This window comes from Doryrhamphus excisus, chromosome 11, assembly GCF_030265055.1.
Source record: "Doryrhamphus excisus isolate RoL2022-K1 chromosome 11, RoL_Dexc_1.0, whole genome shotgun sequence".
Classification (NCBI taxonomy): Eukaryota; Metazoa; Chordata; class Actinopteri; order Syngnathiformes; family Syngnathidae; genus Doryrhamphus; species Doryrhamphus excisus.
Genome location: NC_080476.1, coordinates 10,355,630 through 10,377,315, shown reverse-complemented (window position 1 = coordinate 10,377,315; position 21,686 = coordinate 10,355,630). Strand labels below are relative to the sequence as shown.

Here is a 21,686-nt window from a genome sequence, read left to right as displayed (position 1 = left end):
CTGACGTGCGGACAGGAAGTGATGTCGGGGGTTAAGAATTTCGAGGTTTTTTTTAGCATTGATATGGGTCTTTCTCAAATGGGGAGGCGGGAGGGGGGGTGTTAGTTTCAGTGCAGACCACCACCCCCCAAATAGGACCCAGTCGGGAAACATTGATATGGGCTTTGAACACAAATAAACGGGTGAATGTGTTTGTTTCATGGGGCGCTTTTTATTGAGAGTAAACTGTTTTGATCAATTGTTACTTTTTACAACAAAAAGCGGGTGTTGCCACATTTGCCAGGCGAGCCTAGCACAGTGGAGGTTGATCCCAGGATGTTACCAACCAACGCTAGAAAACTTGAAAAAAAAAGGACAAGGAACAAGAAGCTGGAAAGAGGAAAAAGGAGGTGAGCAGAGTCAAGAGTCTCTCCATGAGCTGCTGTTTTTCCTCTACGCGCCCACCAGTCGGCTCCAGTGTACATGAGATGGTCATGAGAAGATGAAGAAGAAGAAGAAGAAAAAAAAAACCCAAGATCGGTTCTCTTTACTTCTGGGCAGGGATCATGCTGTCGATGGCCTCTCCCTTCTCCAGCTTCTTCTCCATCTCCACCATCAGCTTGACACCATCAACCACCAGCTGCACCTGCTCCACCTCAGAGGAGCCCAGACGATCGGCGTTGGAGATGTCAAACACGCCACCCACAGAGGCAGTATCTACACCACCTTTCCAGGACCAGAGAAAACATTTCTTTAGGCGCCAAGAAGAAACCTACCATCTCCAAGGGAAGGACAGCAGTCATACCTGTGCCACGCTTCTGCAGACGCAGTCTGGTGAGGATCTCCTCAAACTTAGCGTGCGTGCTCAGCTTGGGCAGCTTGACGTGGACGCCGCCTCTCAGACCGGTTCCCAGGTTGGAGGGGCAGGTCAGGATGTAGCCCAGATGCTCGTTCCACATGAAGCCGTGGTTGTGCTTCTTGAAGATCTCCTCAATCTGTCCGTAAAAGAGAGAGTCAGAGGAAACCTTCACACTGCTTTCATTCCTTTGTAGCGAGCGTGGACGTTTGATCGTTGTACCTTCTGAAGGCCGACGCAGAAACGCTTGAAGACCTCCCTCATGTTGCCACCCTTCTGCATGGAGATGACACGCAGGTGATCCTCCTCATTCACCCACACCAGGAAAGTCTTGTTGTCGTTGTGCCTGGGAGGAAAGAAACGGTCAAAGCTGCACTGGAGTATCGGATCCATTGTTTCAACAGTTAAACATGACCTGAAATCACTGAAGTATCGATAATACAGAGAGGCGGGGTACACCCTGGACTGGTGGCCAGCCAATCACAGGGCACATATAGACAAACAACCATTCACACTCACATTCATACCTATGGACAATTTGGAGTCGCCAATTAACCTAGCATGTTTTTGGAATGTGGGAGGAAACCGGAGTACCCGGAGAAAACCCACGCATGCATGAGGAGAACATGTAAACTCCACACAGAGATGGCCGAGGGTGGGATTGAACTCGGGTCTCAGAGCTGTGAGGCCTGCGGCGCTAACCGCTCGGATTACTGATACTTTGATTTTGCTTTAAGAAGCATGAAAAGGCCTGGGAAGCTACGTGTGTGACATCAGCTAGCTAGAGTTGGCTGTTGACTTATCAGTGTAGAGAGTGGAAGACAGCAGCTCCTGTTTACTAAAACCGTATTTAGAGTTTTCAAATTGCTGAATTGCGAATATTACTGTTTGGGATGCCCGATAATTATTGGTACAGATAATTATTGGAGGGTACAATGACGCGTATCTAAACACTGTGTGTCCAATAATTATTGGTTCCGATAATTATCGGACATAATTATCGATACCGATAATTATTGGTCCCGATAATTATCGGAGGGTACAATGACGCATATCTAAACACTGTGTCCGATGATTATTGGTACCATTAATTACCGATAATTATCGAGACCAATAATTATCGGTACCCTCCAATAAATATTGGTAACAATAATTATCGGAGGGTACAATGACACGTGTCTGATAATTATTGGTACCGATAATTATCGGACATAATTATAATTATTGGTACCGATAATTATCGGACATAATTATCGGTACCGATAATTATTGGTACCAATAATTATCAGAGGGTACAATGACGCGTATCTAAACACCGTATCTGATAATTATTGGTACCGATTATTATCGGACATAATTATCGGTATCGATAATTATTGGTACCGATAATTATCGGAGGGTACAATGACGCGTATCTAAACACTGTATCTGATAATTATTGGTACCGATTATTATCGGACATAATTATCGGTACAGATAATTATTGGTACCGATAATTATCGGAGGGTACAATGACACGTATCTAAACACAATGTCTGATAATTATTGGTACCAATAATTATCAGACATAATTATCGGTACAGACAATTATTGGACATTATCCGATAATTATCGGACATAATTATCGGTACACATAATTATTGGTCCCGATAATAATCGGAGGGTACAATGACGGTACAGACAATTATTGGACATTATCCAATAATTATCGGACATTATTATCGGTATCGATAATTATTGGTATCGATAATTATCGGAGGGTACAATGACGCGTATCTAAACACTGTGTCCGATAATTATTAATTATTGGTACCGATCGGACATCCCGACATCAACAGATATTCCTAAATGCGATATCGGTTAATATCGGATTTGTTCCCAATCAGGAAAACCGATAAATGTTCAACCCACCATATGTGTTGCACATATCGGAATTGGAAATTGAAAGTTAGACGATATCGGCATTTCGGTTTTCATTATTGTACTTACATGATGCCTCTGGCGTCGGGCCAGTCACGGGCCATACCAGCGCAGGTGAGCAGGGGGGAGACGGGCTTGTCAAACAGGAAGTGATCAGCAATCAGCTGCTCCTGCTCAGCATCAGTCATGGACTTCAGGGGGTAGTACTTTCCCTTGAATTCACCATCCAGGCTGGTCAGAGCTGATGGGATATGTACGGTTAGGAAAACCATATGCATATAAAGCATATTTAAGTTTTTCGATATGCGTCATCGTACCCTCGACGGACAGCTTCTCAATCGCTCTGCGCTCGCCACGGCTGTTGTGGGGGGGCAGGGTGAATCCCTTGATGCTGCGGCCAGTACGGACACGGCTGGACAGAACGTAGTTGGGGTCCAGGTCATCACCGCCCTGTCAACAATAATCAATTTTCCAATTTGACATGTTGTTTACCAAACAGATCTATTTTTTTTTTACCTTCAGGTTCTCAAAGTTCAGGTCGGTCTTGTGCTTGTCAGTGGGCTTGTATCCACCATGACGGTCGGAGATGATGGGGTCCAGCAGATCCTTGAAGACCTCATAGGACTCCTCGTCACCAGCGACACAGCCAACAGTCATGATGAAGGGGTGACCTATAACGATTGACGGTTATTATTGACATCGAAATCGACTTACGAATATTTCAGTGCTTGCGAGACAAAGACTCACCGGGGTTGTCAACACCAGTCTGGATGACATCATCCAGGGTGAAGCCGCTTGGTGTCTGCTTGTCCCTCATCTTGGCATACAGGTCCTTGGTCAGAACCTTGGCCATGTGGTTGTTATGCTTGGACAAGTCAGGGTACTCCTCCTCAACTTTGTAGTTGAGCTTGAAGTTGTTGTGGGTGTTTCCGAAAGGCATGGTTGCTTTTCTAACACTGACGAGAAAACACAAACGTGGGATTCTTGAAAACTGACACATCAGACAGGAAGTCGCAGAAAAAACAAAGATTTTTGATACGTCCGATACGGAACAGATGCTCTGGTTCCAGCATGGACACCGTATTTTAAATGAAAGTTAACTGCACTGTTTTTTTTGTTTTTTTTTACCAAACCAAAACATGGAAATTAAAATTAAAATTAAAATTAAAATTAAAATTAAAATTAAAATTAAAATTAAAATTAAAATTAAAATTAAAATTAAAATTAAAATTAAAATTAAAATTAAAATTAAAATTAAAATTAAAATTAAAATAGGATAAAAATTAAAATTAAAAAATCTATTAGGAAAGCAGGAAGTGAACAAATGTAACAGTTACTGATTGTAAAAGTACCAGACGGAGGGGTAGGATTTAATAAGCTTTGCTTCTTCCTACTCCTTTTGGACATGTGGAACTGTGAACTGATTATGTGATGCATTCAATTGTAATCTGATGCATGTTCAAATGAAATAAAACCATTACCATTGTTGGCATATGCGGCCTGAGCGCCTCTAGGTGGCGCTAGGCCACGAGGTTAAGACGCAGTGGTCGGGTAGACAGCTGCAGTCATTTTATCTGCTGGCAGAGGATTCCTGCTTCCACGTGTTACATCATTTACAACGTATCAAATGTCCAGTTAAAATAGAGTAGGTGGCAGGTGTGTGTTGCTATTTTTAGCATCGGCATGCCTGCCTGCCTTTAAGTGCTTCTTGAATGAATCGCGACTGGACTGTTCGGGTTGTCTGAGAAGTTCTGCCTCACCTCTGAGCAGGTTTCATCAGTTCATGCTTAAAGACTAGATAGGACAGCCCTACTAGAATATAGCTAGACAGTCCTGGGGCTCAAAGACGAGTTCAGGACTTGAACTCATAGACAGAATCATGCTCAAAGACTAGATAGGACAGCCCTACTAGAATACGGCTAGACAGGGCTAGAGCTGTCCTACCTGGTCTTTGAGGATGAACACCATGAAACGAGGTTGAGGTTTCATTGGTTTTCAGCAGGTTTCAACGGTTAATGCTCAATAGGACTCGATAGGACAGCCCTAGCAGGATATAACCAGACAGTGTTAGAGCATGAACCAAAAACTGAAAACCAGTGAAACCTCATCAGTTTATACTCAGACTACATAGGACAGCTCTAGCCGGATATGAATAAAAAGGACAAGCGCTGTCCTATCTAGTCTTTGAGCATGAACCAATGAAACCTTGCGAAAACCAATGAAATCTTATCGGTTTATACTGACAATACACAGGACAGCTCTAGCAGGATATGACTAAACAGGACAAGTGCTGTCCTATCCAGTCTTTGAGCATGGACCAATGAAACCTTGCAAAAACCAATGAAAAACATCATCAGTTTATACTCAAACTACACAGGACAGCTCTAGCCGGATATGACTAAAAAGGAAAAGAGCTGTCCTATCTAGTCTTTGAGCAAGAACCGATGAAACTTTGCGAAAACCAATTAAATCTCATCAGTTTATACTGAGACTACATAGGACAGCTCTAGCCGGATATGACTAAAAAGGAAAAGAGCTGTCCTATCGAGTCTTTGAGCATGAACCGATGAAACATCGCGAAAACCAACAAAACATCATCAGTTTATACTGAGACAACATAGGACAGCTCTAGCGGGATATGACTAAACAGGACAAGCGCCGTCCTATCTAGTCTTTGAGCATGAACCGATGAAACCTCGCAAAAAACAATGAAACCTCATCAGTTTATACTCAAACTACATAGGACAGCTCTAGCAGGATATGACTAAACAGGACAAGCGCTGTCCTATCTAGTCTTTGAGCATGAATTGATGAAACCTGCGCAGAAAAGAGGTGGAATATCTTGTCAGACAACCAGTTGTGATTGATTCAATGCCCTGAGACTCCAATGACAGAGGAATGTACCAATGTATATGTCATGCTTTACTGTCGCCATTTTTGTGTCACTACTGCCATTTACGTGTTTTATCCACGACAAAATCCATCTGTTTCGTGGGCTTTCGCGGCCCAAATGCATGCAGTGACTTTTACATGTGGTGAACTACAACCATTTATTGGTTTTGGAAACCACCCTAAAGGCACCCGAAAGGCCTCCATAGATTCAAGCATTCCAGAATCTGACACTGTATCCATGTAGTACTATTAAAAAAATGTAAAAGGGTATTTAAGAGACCATATTTACCTGCAAACTAGACAAGAATAGAGGTAACAGTCCTTGGGATCAGATCCTGTTCACACGGCCAAAATAGGGGTCACCCAACTCTAAAGGGCTCCGCTCCCTGCTTATATACCGGGCGCACACTCAACCACCGGTCTTGCCATTTTAGTGCCTGCTCCGCTCTGATTGGCCGGGGGCCGGCGCACCAATACTCTCATAGACACTTCATGACAGGGACACACCTCAGTCATCCAAGAAGGGCGCACACAGCTGTGGCGCCCCCCTACCCCGGCCCCTAACCCGCCCAAACATAGCACGGATACAAGCCGAGAGTATCTGAGGAAAGAAGGGGGTCACAAGGGTAGCCGTGGGGGAGGTGAAACAAACTAAAAAAAAAGCTGATCCCTGCTTTGAGTGAGTGGGTGTGCTTTGTCACGAATACGTGATGCCATAAGTTCATGCTCATATTTCATACCGATTATTGATTTTTCGGGATGGAACTTTTGGTGTTCCCACACGGTACGCATTAAGTGAGGGACAGGGAGTGTTTATGATGCGACACGCCTACTTCTCTACCAGCACTTTGGCTAATGGGAGTCATGGTTAGCGAGAGTGTCAAGGACAAGCTAGGTCTTAAAAACCTTCTTCCGGTAAAATGAAACCTTATAAACCAGGGGTGCTCAAAGTGCAGCCTGGGGGCCATTTACAGCCCACAGCTCATTCCTTATTGGCCATTGCAAAAATAAAATTGACTATTAACTTAGTCAATAACAAAGATTCATTCATTTTCTTCCGCTTATCCTCGCGAGGGTCGCAGGGGTGCTGGAGCCTATCCCAGCTGTCTTCGGGCGAGAGGCGGGGTACACCCTGGACTGGCCGCCAGCCAGCATGCAACATGCTAACCACTAATACACCATGCAGTGGATTGTAACTGTAATAAGTAATAAAATAATTTTACATTTTCAAAAAAATTGAATAAAAATATGTAAACTCATAGAAATCAAAATACATCTAAATTAAAAAAATTTCAGTAATTTTAAAAATTATTATATATATATATTATGTCATTGTTTTTTGTACATTTATTTTTTGGCAATATTTATTCATTCACTCATTTTCTACCGCTTTTCCTCACGAGGGTCGTGGGGGGTTGCTGGAGCCTATCCCAGCTGTTTTCGGGCAAGAGGCGGGGTACACCCTGGACTGGTGGCCAGCCAATCACAGGGCACATATAGACAAACAACCATTCACACTCACATTCATACCTATGGACAATTTGGAGTCGTTAATTAACCTAGCATGTTTTTGGAATGTAGGAGGAAACCGGAGTACCCGGAGAAAACATGGAAACTCCACACAGAGATGGCCGAGCTTGGGATTGAACTCGGGTCTCCTAGCTGTGAGGTCTGTGCGCTAACCACTCCGCCGCTGTGCAGGCCTTATAGTCATACGTTTTTATATTTTTATATACAAAGAGGCAAAAAGAGGTGATGATGCAACTCTCCACTAATGTATTTCACTTCTTAGCAATTATAAGCCATACAAACTTTTTTTTTCCTAAATTGCCATTTTAATGTAAAACAACCCATTTTGTGTTTTTTGTGTTTGTACGATTGTTTCGATATCTGAGCAAAAAATATTTGTGTAAAAGTGAAAATTATTCTTCTGCACCTTTTCACAAAAAGCTGATTTTGGCCCATTTCTGATATTTCCCTGAAACCTACCTATGTTCTACTGCTGCTCATTCGCTTATCCGGGTCCGGGTCGCGGGGGCAGCAGTCTCAGTAGGGAAGCCCAGACATCCCGGTCCCCGGCCACCTCCTCCAGCTCCCCCAGGAGGACACCAAGGCGTTCCCAGGCCAGCTGTGAGACATAATCCCTCCAGCGTGTCCTAGGTCTGCCCTGGGGCATTTTCCCGGCTGGGCATGCCCAGAACACCTCGCCAGATGCCCGAGCCACCACAAGTGACTCCTCTCGATATGAAGAAGACCTTTATGATGACAACAAAGAGGAGAAACCTCACCTCGCCCGGATGTGGGATACCGGGGCCTCACCCTGGAGCCAGGCCCGCGGGAAAGGACTTGCAGGCGAGCGCCTGTGGTGGGGCCTTCCCTGGACCAGCATGAAGAAGCCCCACCGGATCTCCCCCTTGTAGACCCATCACCTATGAGGGCAGCCATTAGGGTCTGTTGCATTGCGTGTTGGGTGGCGGTCAAAGGCAGGTTCCTGGGCGACCTGGTCTTTGGCGGCCAGATCTGGTTCTGCTGATTACTAAAGAACAGAAAACGGTAGAAAACAAACTCATCTTTCATAGTCATATCGCCATAGAAACAAAATATGCTGTGCGCCATCAAAATAGTCTAAAATGGGTGATACTGAAGGGGGTTGTCTTTTGAAAAATGGCCGCTATTGAATGAGTTAATGAACTACATTATAATAACACATATTGATTTACAGGGGACGGGTTTTTAAAGCACAAAATGTATACTACTACACGACTTAAATAGAGATAGAGCGTTATGTGAGGCAATAAAAATACCTCAACTGACTCTGAACTTGCAGCTGACTCACACCTGCTTGCTGACGGCGCCGCTTTTTGCTGCGCCAATCACCCCCCCCGCTGCCCATCTAGGCAGGACTTATTTGTCATCAATATAAGAATATTTAATATACTTACCATATCCTGGTATGGATAATATCCGTAAAAGCAGAGTCATGTTTAGGTGTTTGTTTCATTGATAATGTTTTTGGCCAAGCATTAGGATTTCGCATTTTGTTTGGCAGTCCTTGAACGCACCACAATTATGTGTTATAAGATGCAAGGGTCAAACCTACGCATGCCTTTCTTAATATTTAGACTTTACATACGTGCATGTTTTGGGAATGTGGGAGGAAACTGGAGTACAGGGAGAAAACCCACGCATGAACATGCAAACTCCAGATGCCTAAGTGTAGATTCAAACCTAGACCTTCCCGATCTCCTATATGCTAACCACTCACACACCGTGCAGTGGATTGTAACTGTGATCACTTTTAATTAAGTAATAAAATTATTTTTCTTATTTAATTTTTTTTATAAAAACATGCAAACTAATAGAAATCAAAATACATCTAAATTTATATTTTAAGTAATTTTTTAAAATATATTATGTATATCATGTCAGTGTTTTTTGTACATTTATTTTTTGGCAATATTCATTCATTCATTCATTTTCTACCGCTTATCCTCACGAGGGTTGCAGGGGGTGCTGGAGCCTATCCCAACTGTCTTCGGGCGAGAGGCGGGGTACACCCTGGACTGGTGGCCAGCCAATCACAGGGCACATATAGACAAACAACCATTCACACTCACATTCATACCTATGGACAATTTCTCCTAGCTGTGAGGTCTGCGTGCTAACCACTCGACCGCTGTGCAACCCAGTAATAAAATTATTTTTCTTATTTAAAATTTTTTATAAGAATATGTAAACTAATAGTAATCAAATTATATCTAAATTTATATTTTAATTATTTTAAAAAAATATTATAATGTTTTATAATATATATATAATGTCAGTGTTTTTGTAGACTTATTTTTTGGCAATATTCATTCATTCATTTTCTACCGCTTATCCTCATATTATACATATTTTTTTTATGAATCAATGACTGCAATCCAGTATACCTGCGCCTTTTCAGCGGTTTGATGCTTTGCACGAGCGTCCACAATCAGCGCGTGTGCATGTTTGGTGCGCTGCCACACGCAGTGTGTGGTGCGCCTGGGAAAGAAATAGAAGTATATCACCTGCCGGTGATACGCCAGATAAAGTGACTGACATTTGAATGCCAGTCTGGAACAGTTATGCAACTGGGCTGTGAAGTGTGTCTTCTACAAATGTCGCCTACAGACTTCCCCTAGCGCCACGGGATGCTTAAGATAAAGCACCGGAAATATAAAATAATGTAAAAATAATGTGGTCATTTGTTGCTGGGGGAAGATGATTGGTTTGTTGCAACACCGGTCACCTATTTGAAACATATACAGCTTGACCCTTTGGAAAGGAATCCATGCCAACTGCAGCGCACCCATGTCGGAATAGCTCAATGTCACATTGCTGCATGCTGGGTATTAGGTGAGAGCAAATTATTGGGCACACTAAAATGTGCCACCCGTCTCAAGAATAGTAATACTTGATTCATTATGGAAGCATTTCTGTAAAGCATGACTGGAAAAGTAACGTTAGAGGCCTGGCAGCTAAACACAATGACGCGGCAAGGCTCTATAAATACTGGAAGACCATATCTAACGCTTCATTTCGCTTCCAGTGCGCGCTCGACTCAACACCTGTTGGTTGCATAAAGTCATGCGTAGAAACAAAAGCATGTTGCCGTTAAATGGTGGTGCTAACAAAAGTAGTCAAATTTTTCCTGGTTTGGGTTACTAATACTGAAAAAGTACAATGTGTCTACATAGGCAACCAGTTCCATCTGAAAGCCTGTCTATTGATTTTAATATAATCATATGTCTTGTTTTGACGTCAAATGGTAATGGCTTTATTTCATTTGAACATGCATCAGATTACAATTGAATGCATCACATAATCAGTTCACAGTTCCACATGTCCAAAAGGAGTAGGAAGAAGCAAAGCTTATTAAATCCTACCCCTCCATCTGGTACTTTTACAATCAGTAAGTGTTACATTTGTTCACTTCCTGCTTTCCCAATATAATTTAATGTTTTTAATTATTATTTTTTTTATTTAAATTTTTATCCCAATATATTTTAATTTTAATTAGTAAATGTTACATTTGTTCACTTCCTGCTTTCCTAATATAATTTAAGTTTTTTTTTAATTATTATTATTTTTTTAATTTGATAATTTAATATGAGCTGCTGCACATTTGTTGAAATGCTTGGTGATTGGTTGTCTGCCTCTGAAACTAAAGCAAGCAGGGGTCATGTGTCCATGGTGTAGTCAGAACATGCTATAATTAGAACGGGCTGGCTGGTCCACCTGCACGCTGACAAACATGAACCCTGCCCATCCTGGGCCCTGATTCAGTTTCATCCAGTCCAATCCATCTTAACCCTTGCTGACCTCTCGGAGCTTTGTATAGAACTGTCACTTCTGTTACTCGCTTTACCAAATACCAATCAGTCGAATATATTGTCTCTTATGAGCTTTCATGGCTTTACAGTTACAATCCACTGCACGGTGTTTAGTGGTTCGCATATTGGCCCCACAGTCAGGAGATCGAGAAGGTCTGGGTTTGAATCTCCGCTTAGGCATCTGGAGTTTGCATGTCCATGCGTGGGTTTTCTCCCGGTACTCCAGTTTCCTCCCACATTCCCAAAACATGCACGTAAAGTCTAAATATTAAGAAAGGCACGCATAGGTTTGACCCTTGCGTCTCATAGCACATAATTGCGGTGCGTTCAAGGACTGACAAACAAGCAGCAAAACACAAGTCATGAAAATGAATTTATAAGAAACCTGAAAAATAACGATGCCATCACTCTAGTATCAATCCAATACTGATACTTATGGGGGCCGACTGGGCTGAAAGTAGCCTAAACATGTAAAAGTTGTTGTACACTTATCCTATACATTTTAACTGTATAATCACATATTTAACTATTTTACCGAATCAGTGTGTAACCGTGAATGTTGAATGAATGGGGTTGTCCAAACTCGAACGAATCGAGTACCCGTTTGATTTTCGCTGAGTGAGTCAATACAGTAGATCCCGAGTCAGTAAAGGGAATCTATTTTCTCGTCACTACTTACCACTCTCAAAAGCCGCCATCTTGTCTACGTAATGGTAGAGGAGGGACTAGCTTGAACTAACGGCGGCTAAAGTATCCTGTACATTGTAGTGAACAAAAGTAGTAACGGGTAAAAAACTGGGGGCGTCATTTCCTGTAAATGTGCCTCGACAGTATTGGCCGGTGTACTTACCGTACACTTAAAATGCTGTTTCTCATACGTACATTTAGATCGAATTACGGCAAACTGCAGTGCACTACCAGTACCCGGATGTTGATAAACACGCCCCCAAATTATGTGAGTGCGAAGTGATTGACGTTTACCACACAATAGTCACCATCTTGGTTGTGGTTACAATTAAAAGGAGAAGCACAGAGTCAATACATAGTGCTGTATACTTATTGAAGTGATTTGAGACACTGTTGCCACTGATCCGCCATATTTAAATAACACACTTGGACAGAAAAGCAAGTGGCAATGCTGCATCGCCTCTAGTCGTAATTGTAATGTTTCACACAGTCCCTAGGGGGCGTTGTTGCAACGTGTAACGTTCCAATTGCATACTATACCAGCAGCTGAAGTAGTTGCTAGTATGAAATTCACCAAATTATACCAGCCCCTACGTACTGTGTGCTATGTGAGATACGGCAAATAAAATATATTCCAAACTGTTATCACGGTTAAACATATTAAGTGCCAAATGAGCAAGACTGACATCTTTTTTTTTAACATCTATTTAATGCTACCATAAAATGACAAATTTGGAAAATACAAAGATCAGCTTATTCATACATTTGAAAATCTTGAATTACCAAAAATATAAAAGCAAGCAATGAGGTTATGCCGTGTACTGCAAATTTTGGGAGGGAGGACAAAGCTACAGGGTTATTGTAACCTCTGATTTACGTGTTGTAAAAGCCTGAGAACGAGACCAAAGAAACTGAAAAGACATCGCCCCCATGTGGCTGCAATTAAAAACACAACCTGTATTGTCAGTACAGTTGTTAAAATCATATTATTGTAAAAGAAGGAAATAAGAGAAATGACTTCACCGTGTTAGCAATGCCACCAAAATGCTTTGAATCCTAATGTGGGAGGGATAATGATTTATATGTGTAAAAAAAAAAAAAAAGACACTATATGCACAATATCTTAAGTAACCAAGAGATCTTTGCTTGTCGATTAGAGGCGGTTTAAAAGATCAGATTTCACACGTGCACACAGACACACTCCACGTTCCAGAGGCAAAGATGTAGGTCGAAAAGCTGCTTGTGGAGGATGGATGCGTGGGAGTGAGGGCAGAAGTGTGATAGCAGAAGTCAGAAGTGTCAGGGCTAGTTTTAATAGCACCCTGCTGTGGAAGTTGCAGCTCCCCTTAAGCAGACTAGCCCATCTGATCCTGCTCCCCGCCGGAAGGAAGAACCCAAGGTGGAACACGCGGGATGTGACACGCCGCCCTCAAACCCGACTACGTGTAGCGGTGTTTGTCTGATCTTCAAAACCTTGAACATGCACGAAAAAGACGATGGCTGCGTCTCATTTTGCACACTTCCATAGTGTTTTTCAGTGCACTCAACACGCAATGCATGGCGATTGTGCACTTGCCACCTTCAACAGTCGCCATCTTGGTTACTTGCTGGGCTGACAGATGTTTTGCAGGGATGGTAATGGTCCGTGGAGAAGAAGCAGGTAAACATCGCTAAATATTCCTTTAAGTGCACATTTCCTGTAAAGAATTTGGGACAATATCCGGGAACATCTGTACACTTATTGAAGTGTACTGACATGAGCATCCCAAACCCATCAATGTGCGCTTAACGGAAATCGCAAAATTTAGCCACTATTATTTCAAGTTACCCCCTCCCAGTCCACTATGTAGCCAAGATGGCGACTATTAAGGGTGGTAAGTGTCTACCATTGCATTTTTCCGTATGCATATAAGCACCCAAAACACCTACGTCTAAGTACGGAAGTGCGCCAAGCGAGACACAGCCAAAGAAACCTCCGAGAGACCAGACGTCAACTGAATGCTACCCTTAATAGTCAGAAGTAGCCTAAAGTCTACCGAGAAGCTGGGGAAGTACGGGAGATGGGGGAGAAGTGGGGGAATAGTAAGAGAGGGGGGCAGGCAAAGGTGGGGGGGGGAAACGAAGGGACAAAAGTTGAACACATGTTCTCTAAGCACGTTCTCCACGGATTCGGCGGGCCAGCTGGATGTCTTTGGGCATGATGGTGACACGCTTGGCGTGGATGGCGCACAGGTTGGTGTCCTCAAATAGTCCCACCAGGTAAGCCTCACTGGCCTCCTGCAGACACATCCAGGGATATCAAATAATACGGATAATAACACAAGTTGGGGCAAAATAGACTATAACTTGAAGCTGCAGTCGCCATTATTTTCCCAGATAGCTCATCCCTAATTCAAAGCGAAGGGACACCGAAACCGTCGCCATATTGTTTTGTGTGCCCACGTACCTGTAGAGCACCAATGGCCGCGCTCTGGAAACGCAAATCGGTCTTGAAGTCCTGAGCGATTTCCCTGACCAAGCGCTGGAAGGGCAGCTTGCGGATCAGCAGCTCGGTGGACTTCTGGTACCGACGAATCTCTCTCAGAGCGACAGTCCCGGGCCTAAAGGACAACACGACACACTCAATAAATAGCCCATTTTTTTTAGTAAATAAACCGCCAACTATGAACAGCTGGTAGAAGTCATTGACAGCCACAAGTCAACATCACTCATGTAGATTATTTGCAATGTCATGACTGGTAGGCAGGTGTGTATATTAAATGCAGATGTTACCTGTAACGATGTGGCTTCTTGACACCCCCAGTGGACGGAGCACTCTTGCGGGCAGCCTTGGTGGCCAGCTGCTTACGAGGAGCCTTTCCTCCAGTGGACTTACGAGCAGTTTGCTTGGTACGAGCCATGACGTCAAATGATCACCTACAAGCAGGTATAGGTCTGTTAATAATGTGTTCAATAACGAAGGCCGATTCTTTACGGATACAATACTATGTCAAATGCTAATCAAGTACCGTCGACACTGTCAACTATTCTGATGTCACGTCACTTTGATGTATGTGACGGTAATTCTTTATGAAGTAGCAGAAATCAGCTAACCATACTTCGGTTTGCCACCTTGAAAAATAAAATAGTCGCCGTAATACGTATTCACGCGCGCAAACCGCCTTTCACGGCTGGCCAATCAAAAAAATCTGTGACTCTCGCTCCTCCAATGAAAACTGCCATCCTCCACCAAGTTACCAATCAGCGGGCGCTCGGTCTTGTGCAACACCCAATAGGATCTCCTGCTGCAGTGTTTGGGGGCGGAGATACTGAATTATCGCCCGCCTCTTTAAAGGCAGGATTATGGCCGGATATCACGACAGGCTAAAAACACTACCCACATTGAGCACAACATTAAACTTTTACAGCTTTTCACCAAAAGGTGCGTTTATACAATATAATCACGGTGTAGGCAATAAGCGGTCAGTTTAATGCGAAAAACGAGACGTGTCGGTTGAAGCAAAGCAGTTTAAAAGAAATAGCCGATGAAAAGAACACACACGTTAGCAGCACCGTTCCCCTTCTCTTCAGTAACCGAGGTAGCTGTGTTCTCTCTTCATTTTAAACGTCGAATATACACAATTTGACAACACAAAATGCAAAAAATTATTGAATTGTTATCCACACGAAACATTAAATGAGCAACACTGCATATAAAAAAGAGAAGAATGACTCACCAAGGGTAAAAATATCGGCCGGACTTGCGAGTGTTGTCAGATGTTTACTATCCTCTCACACAATGGACACACACAAAATGGCGTCAGCGTCAATCATCATGCGTCTCCCACAATGCAACAGACAACCGCAGCTTCACCTCGAAGCGCGATAGTCTGTGGTTAAAACACAACTTAATTGTTGCTACGTTATTCAAAGTAGTACGCCTGCGTGAGGCAAAAATGTAGACTTATATAATAATTAGATTTACGTTACGTTACATAATGGATGAGGCCCTGCTGAATTTGTGTGTTTACCCCATTGCAAAGATATGAACAGTCCAGATATTTTATGGTAGGTTTATTGAAACAGACACAAAGTAACAAAAAATGGCGAAAGATTCATGATTTATGGAACTAAGTTCAGTGGATCACTGCAAAAAAAAAATATTTACCCTGAAAACACATCTAAGTCGGTCATCATTTATAAGTACACAATACAGGTAAAATATTCAGCATACATATAACATTGACACTCATTTAGATGTCACATTTTGTTTGGTTATTAGGGGGTAGTTTTATATATAATAGTTTAAAATGTGTTTAATGAGCGTGTGAAACATTTTGGGATAGGGTTCTGGAGCAGAATCGAATCTACTTACAAGTTACTCTTATTGCAAATGTTGATCTGAAAATCAGAAAATGTTAAGCTAGCAGTAAGGTTTGGAAGTTGAGGGGGTGTCTATTTTTGGAAGTGTCAATTACTCACAGATTATGGCCATTCACTGGTGGTCCCGGAATGTGGCGGCAATGGAGGCAAGACCAAAGAGCTGTTCAAAGACCTCATTGACAATATTTTATGTAGACCTGCACAAGACCGGCATGGACTACAAGATAATGAAGAAGCAGTGTGGCAAGAGAAAGACACCACTGTTGGTCATGCGGTCCAGACGAATGCTTCCACCTGACTTTTCTATAGCTTTAATACCGTATACAGTACAATAACGTTATTGCATCACTATTACCCTGAATATGCGTCACCTCTCAATAAGAAATATGCAGCACCAGGCACAAACAGACACGTCGCTATGAGCTATTCCTGAACAGTTTTATTGATGTTATAGCTAACCTTAAAGTACCCATTAGTTAGAGACATTCACATTCAAGTACACGGTGCCTCACCTGAAACGAGGGAGGCTTCAGGTAAGGCGGGAGGAGCAAAAACCTGCAAGCAATGTAGTGTATAAATTAAGACAGAATACAACCGCTTGGTTTTAATATAACTGAAACATTTTGTTATCCATTATGGGCATGTAATACCAAATGACTGTACTATATCAATACAGATTTGATTGCAATTTCTTAACTTAAACAATTTGCATATTAAGGCCAATTAAATAAATTTGACCTCTAAGAAACTTCTCTTCAAAAGTAGCATCGATATGTTTGTCAGTCATTTCCAAAGACACAATTTTCAGCTTTATTATGTTAGATAAAGTCTCAAAAGTACAGTAGATCCCCGATTTTTGCAACGTTTACATTCGTAAATGGCAAAAACAGCAAGGAATTGAGCCACCCTATGGCACTACTACATAGCATCAATTTACTTGAGGAAGTGCTGTCTTATTTGTAATGATTCAGCTTGATATCTGCACTCTTTGGAGGAAGTCATCAAAGCAAACACGTCGCTCGCTCACGGTGCAACCAAACGTAACAAAAGATGCATGTAACTTGTACCACGCGGGCTATGTGGACCATGTATCTTATCGTCACGAGGCTTGTGGGTTACATATAGATAAACAACCATTCGGACTCACGTTCATACCTATAGACAACTTAGAGTCGCCAATTCATTTAACCTTGACATGCAAGGTTTTGGCAGGAAATCGAAGTACCTGGAGAAAACCCAGACAGAGATGCCCAAATGTGTGGCTAAAATGTTAACCACTAGACCAGCGTGTTGGGCCATGCAAAACATAATCATTTTATACCAATGTACAACCCACAAGGTATGCTGGGTACCTTACCACGATAACCATCATGCAATGTGGGTTATAAATGCTTCTCAAATTCTTTTGTTTTGCATATATATTTGTGTGTAAGTGTTTATTTTGATACCTTTGGTTGCACCGTGAGTGAGGCAGGCATTTGGGCTGATAAGCTCCTGTATGTCTGTGACGAGTCAGCAAACAAGTTAAAAGTTTGCCTCTACTTTCTGTGCAACTCTCGCTTTACCAATGTCAAAATGTCAGGTTTTCCCCACAAATAATAATAATAAAAAAAAAACGGGTCGCTAATGCTGAATTGCGATATGCAGGGATCCACTGCACTGCAAACACAACGACGGAAAAATGAAATCAAAACAAAATCCTCTTTCATATCCGTATCTAAAATTACAATAGACCTTCTTGCATCCATCTTTGCTCCGAAATGTGCAAGCACTGTGCCAAATGTTTGGTCCACCTTCCCGTGAAGTAGCAAAACCTTCCATTAAGAAGTAACTGAAATCTGCTCTTGAGTACGTGTACATAAAATGGCACCGTCACAAACAACATAAAAGATGACAATGACACTCTCGGTTGAAGTCGACAGCAAAGCCAATCCACAAAGTCACATCCTCTTGAGGCCAAGAAGACACATGTACCGCCTACCTGTGTACATACCGTACCGGCGGAGAGGGCGTCATGGCTAACATACGTCCTCCTCTCACAACTGTGACACCCAGAAAGAACATAATGAATGGTGAAGTTACACAGAACTGTTCTGTAAGAGAGAGTGCATGCATTTCTAAAATGCAAACTCATAAATGGTCAAACCCAGCGCCACATCTAAAAAAAAAAAAAAAAAAAAGGAAAAGTACAACTAACATCCCTTGTTACTACTTATCCATACATATATAAATATATATGACATTATATTGTACCGTATTAGACATTTTTATGGTTCTTGTTTAAAGTACCTTACATCTTTTGCATCCTTTACATTTATCATAACTGTCTTAATCAATCACAGCAAAAATGAGCTCTTGGACAATTAACTTCAGGTACATTCAGGACTTCCAGTAAAAAGTCTTGCATTTTCCTTTACAATTCATTAAAAATACTGAACAGCAAAAAAATATCGGTGGCACAACAGTCCACTGTCCTGCAGAGGCTGCTCAACCGTAGCTCCTTAAGTCTTTCTTATTGTGTAAAGGCTTTATTCTGTACAAATCTCTGTTTCGGGCCTCGACAAACCCAGGTCTGTTTGGAGGAAGGCTCCTTGGCCCAGGGCTGTGGAATATGCTCTGTTACTGTGGGTCACAGCAAATCCCGGGGCCGAGTAGGAGCCAGAGCCGCCACGTTTCTGAATGGGAGCCTGAGGCTGAGGTACTGGGTGATAATCGTCCAAGTTATCGTAGTGAGACTGTACTGGTTTGGTGCTGTTTTTGTGATGCGAGTAGTCTCCATCCGGTTCCGGTTTGCCGTGGCTGTAGAGCTGCGGCTCCCGCACGCTGTGCGATCGTTCGGGTTTGCAGTGAGCGAGCGGCTCCTTGGCAGCAGATGTGGGATCATCTGGACCGTGATGGGTGCTTGGTGTTTTACCTTTACCCTGTTGGTAGTCGGCGTCAGGGCACTTGTAACATGTTTGGAAGCTCCTCTTGCCGGGGTATTCCGGCTGCCAGTGTTTGGTCCGACTGCTGTCTCCGCCAAGCTTTTCACCGGGAGACTCGTGTTTGGCTTCGTGTCTGCTGCTCTCCTGCTGGTGGGAGAGACTGTGGCTCAGACTCACAGGAATGGAATGAGACGATTGGCATTTCTTGGCGCCGCTTTGCTTGACGAGTCTGTCAGACTTGTCCCCCGTCGGGCCGCCTTGGACATGCGTGTCGGCATCCATACACACAAGGACGTTGGGGTCCGATACCATGTGCCTGGGAAGATATCGCCCGTCTTTGCTCTCGGTTGCAGCTGGCACGGCTTTACCTGGATCAGACTTACTGCGGGAGTGCAGGGTTTCGTAGGCCGATGCGTCAGTCGGTGCGAATGAGCCGACGTTGTCGTATTGCGAGAGAACAGGGCCTTTAATCTTCTGTCTAGCCCGGCTCTCTCTGCGGATTGATTGCATGCGGAGACATTCTGACTCCTCGGGGTCCCAAGAGAGGTAAGATGCGACGTCCTTGGCACCGTGACCTGGTGGCATGTCACGGCTCACAAAGCTGTGCTCCTTCCAAGATGGGAGAACATTGCGAGCAATGTAGTGGTACCCTGTGTCCTTTCCTCCAGGTCTGCAAACAATAGCGCCCCCATCTCTGTTAGCTGAGTGGACATGGCGGATGCGAATGGTGCCATAAGGGTCGATGTCATAGTAAGGCGCCTCTAGCGGGGTAGAACCAGAGTATGGACTATAGCGGTACTGGACCCGTCCGTTCTCAAAGTAAGGCTGCAACTGAGTGACGTGGTAGTCGGCTTGTGACGACTGTTGTGGGGGGGGCTGCTGATAGGGTTTGCACTGGTACATGGGTCGATGGTAATAGAACATGTCATCCGGAGGGACTTCGGTCCTTTGGATGGGTACCGCACGAATAGTGGAAGGAACATGGAGGGAGTGCACCCTGCGAATAGTGGGGTAACCATGGGTTCTGTCATGGCTGTAACCTTGGTGCCCGGGAGCCCCGTATACACTCCGGGTGTTACCTCTGGTCTTTATGGAGTGGTGGTAGGACCTGGGGCCTAAAGTGCTGTATCTGTTGTCCACTCGGGCACTGTAAGGTATCTGGGGTTCTGACTTTGACACGTATGACGGGTGGGGGGGGAAGCTGTCTGGTCGGTAGTGATGCGACATGGGATGTGGACCCATTGAAACCGGTCTCGGGTGGTAATATGCGGCTCCCGGAGGCTCTATTAGGACCGCGTCACCTTTGGCATGGTAGAGATAGGCCGGAAGATGTGTGGAGGATTTCCGAGGAGAAACAGGATGGGCGTCCTCCAAACGGCCAGCTGCAGGACCCTCACCCAGGATATGGCAAGAAGCTTCGCTCTGACTGAGCGCTGCGGTTGCCAGTTTGCTCTCAATAGTGCGGACTGGAGGGGCCGGGGGTGTGGATCCGTGGGTGTCGTAGATTTGGGCGGTCTCTGTGCAGGCCTGCACCGGTTTTATGGCCTCCCATGGCTTGTCAGTATGCTCGCAGGAGGTTGCTGCCGCTCTTGCACTGGCCTGAGTTTGGGGTTGAATTTGCGCGTGGGACTGATGTTGCTGAGTTTGCGTGTGATGTTGGGGCAGCGGCATCACCTGCTTTTTGGTCTTTAAAGCCACCGGAGGCTGGAGCTCAGTTGATTTTGGAATGCTTGGAGGCTTTGCATCTTCTTCTGGTTTCATCTGAGAAGGTAACAACATTACAACAATGATTTAGATGCAACTGTAGTTTGCAAGGAAGACACTGCAGTATCTTCCTTTACTTTATCTATAAAACAAAGACACTGACCTCGGCAAACCACAAGCCTCTGGAGTCCCTGCAGTTGCCAACAGGGGTGGCCGCTGGTGTGCTCATGGTAATGCTGGTACCGTCATGGCCAATAACGGACTGACTCCCCTTAGTTGGAGAATTTGGGCTGGTTGAACTTAAAAGAGAAGTAGCCTTGTTATAAAGAGTATCCGGAGTAGTAGTAGCGTCAGCTACTGGTTGTTGTCCAGCTGGGGTTGTTGCAGACGTGAAACAGTCCGACTGCCTGGTAATGGCGCCGGTTAACTCAGGCATCTGCTGTTCTTTCAAAGGGCTGGAGGGCGAGGGAACGCATGGGGTGACGACCGAGACGCTGCTACTTCGTGAGGGGGAACTTGGGCCTTCAGCTCCCCGAAGACTGGAACTCTCAAATTGTGAGCTAGTTGAGTCCCAGCAGTTAGAAGTCTGCGGCTGCACAGTGGAAACTGGTGTCACAGGTTCAGAGGACCATAGCTGGGACTTTACGCAGGGTTGTTGTGCCGACTCAGCAAGAGCTAGGGATGTCATGCGGGTGGAGTCTTTAGGAGGGGAAGGAGGGGCGGAAGTAGGAGCTGTGGAGCTGAGGGAATGTGTGGTAAAATCCTTTGAAGAATCCGGACCTTTCGCTCCTTGCAGGGACACACAAAAACACATGGGATGGTTGAACAAGAATTATTAGTAGAAAAGATGGCAGGCAAGGGAGGATGGAAGACTGGTCAGGGCTCTACATTAAAAACTAAAATGACTTGCCCGTGGGGAATCCTTAAGGTGAGAACTACTTGCCTGAACTTGCCCCATGTAAAATGAAAAGACCGTCATAATGATATCATCAAATTTTTGTGGCA

At 43.9% G+C, this 21,686-nt stretch overlaps 3 protein-coding genes across 8 annotated transcripts in view; all 3 read right to left on the bottom strand.

Annotated features, from left to right (window-relative positions):
- Nucleotides 1-191: 191 nt before the first annotated feature.
- ckma (creatine kinase, muscle a) lies at nt 192-6,037 on the bottom strand. The gene is made up of 8 exons (XM_058086780.1): nt 5,937-6,037; nt 3,503-3,711; nt 3,272-3,426; nt 3,073-3,205; nt 2,825-2,996; nt 1,058-1,181; nt 785-974; nt 192-705 (listed from the first exon to the last, which is right to left on the bottom strand). Exons 2-8 carry the CDS (start codon nt 3,693-3,695, stop codon nt 527-529), a joined length of 1,146 nt encoding a protein of 381 aa, XP_057942763.1. The 5' UTR covers nt 3,696-3,711; nt 5,937-6,037; the 3' UTR covers nt 192-526.
- A 6,596-nt stretch (nt 6,038-12,633) lies between these two features.
- On the bottom strand, nt 12,634-15,571 carry h3f3c (H3 histone, family 3C). Its single transcript, XM_058087660.1, has 4 exons — nt 15,408-15,571; nt 14,464-14,607; nt 14,138-14,291; nt 12,634-13,968 (listed from the first exon to the last, which is right to left on the bottom strand). Exons 2-4 carry the CDS (start codon nt 14,589-14,591, stop codon nt 13,840-13,842), a joined length of 411 nt encoding a protein of 136 aa, XP_057943643.1. The 5' UTR covers nt 14,592-14,607; nt 15,408-15,571; the 3' UTR covers nt 12,634-13,839.
- A 151-nt stretch (nt 15,572-15,722) lies between these two features.
- arhgap32b (Rho GTPase activating protein 32b) overlaps nt 15,723-21,686 on the bottom strand; it is a 69,269-nt gene continuing 63,305 nt past the window's right edge. For 5 of the 6 annotated variants that reach the window (XM_058087652.1, XM_058087653.1, XM_058087655.1 and 2 more), the window contains 2 exons: nt 20,845-21,470; nt 15,724-20,738 (listed from right to left, as the gene is read on the bottom strand). In XM_058087652.1, the coding sequence (XP_057943635.1) occupies nt 18,582-20,738; nt 20,845-21,470 (2,783 nt within the window). In that variant the 3' untranslated portion in view covers nt 15,724-18,581. Of the gene's footprint in view, nt 20,739-20,844; nt 21,471-21,686 lie in introns of all 6 variants that reach the window. The other variant, XM_058087654.1, reaches the window with a different exon arrangement.

Coding starts and splice junctions, on each gene's coding strand:
- h3f3c (XM_058087660.1), bottom strand. CDS start 14,591: ATGGCTCGTACCAAGCAAACTGCTCGTAAGTCCACTGGAGGAAAGGCT. Junction 14,292..14,463: donor AAGAAGCCACATCGTTACAG/GTAACATCTGCA, acceptor GTTGTCCTTTAG/GCCCGGGACTGTCGCTCTGA. Junction 13,969..14,137: donor CGGCCATTGGTGCTCTACAG/GTACGTGGGCAC, acceptor ATGTGTCTGCAG/GAGGCCAGTGAGGCTTACCT.
- ckma (XM_058086780.1), bottom strand. CDS start 3,695: ATGCCTTTCGGAAACACCCACAACAACTTCAAGCTCAACTACAAAGTT. Junction 3,206..3,271: donor TGAACTTTGAGAACCTGAAG/GTAAAAAAAAAA, acceptor TATTGTTGACAG/GGCGGTGATGACCTGGACCC. Junction 706..784: donor TCTGCAGAAGCGTGGCACAG/GTATGACTGCTG, acceptor GGTCCTGGAAAG/GTGGTGTAGATACTGCCTCT.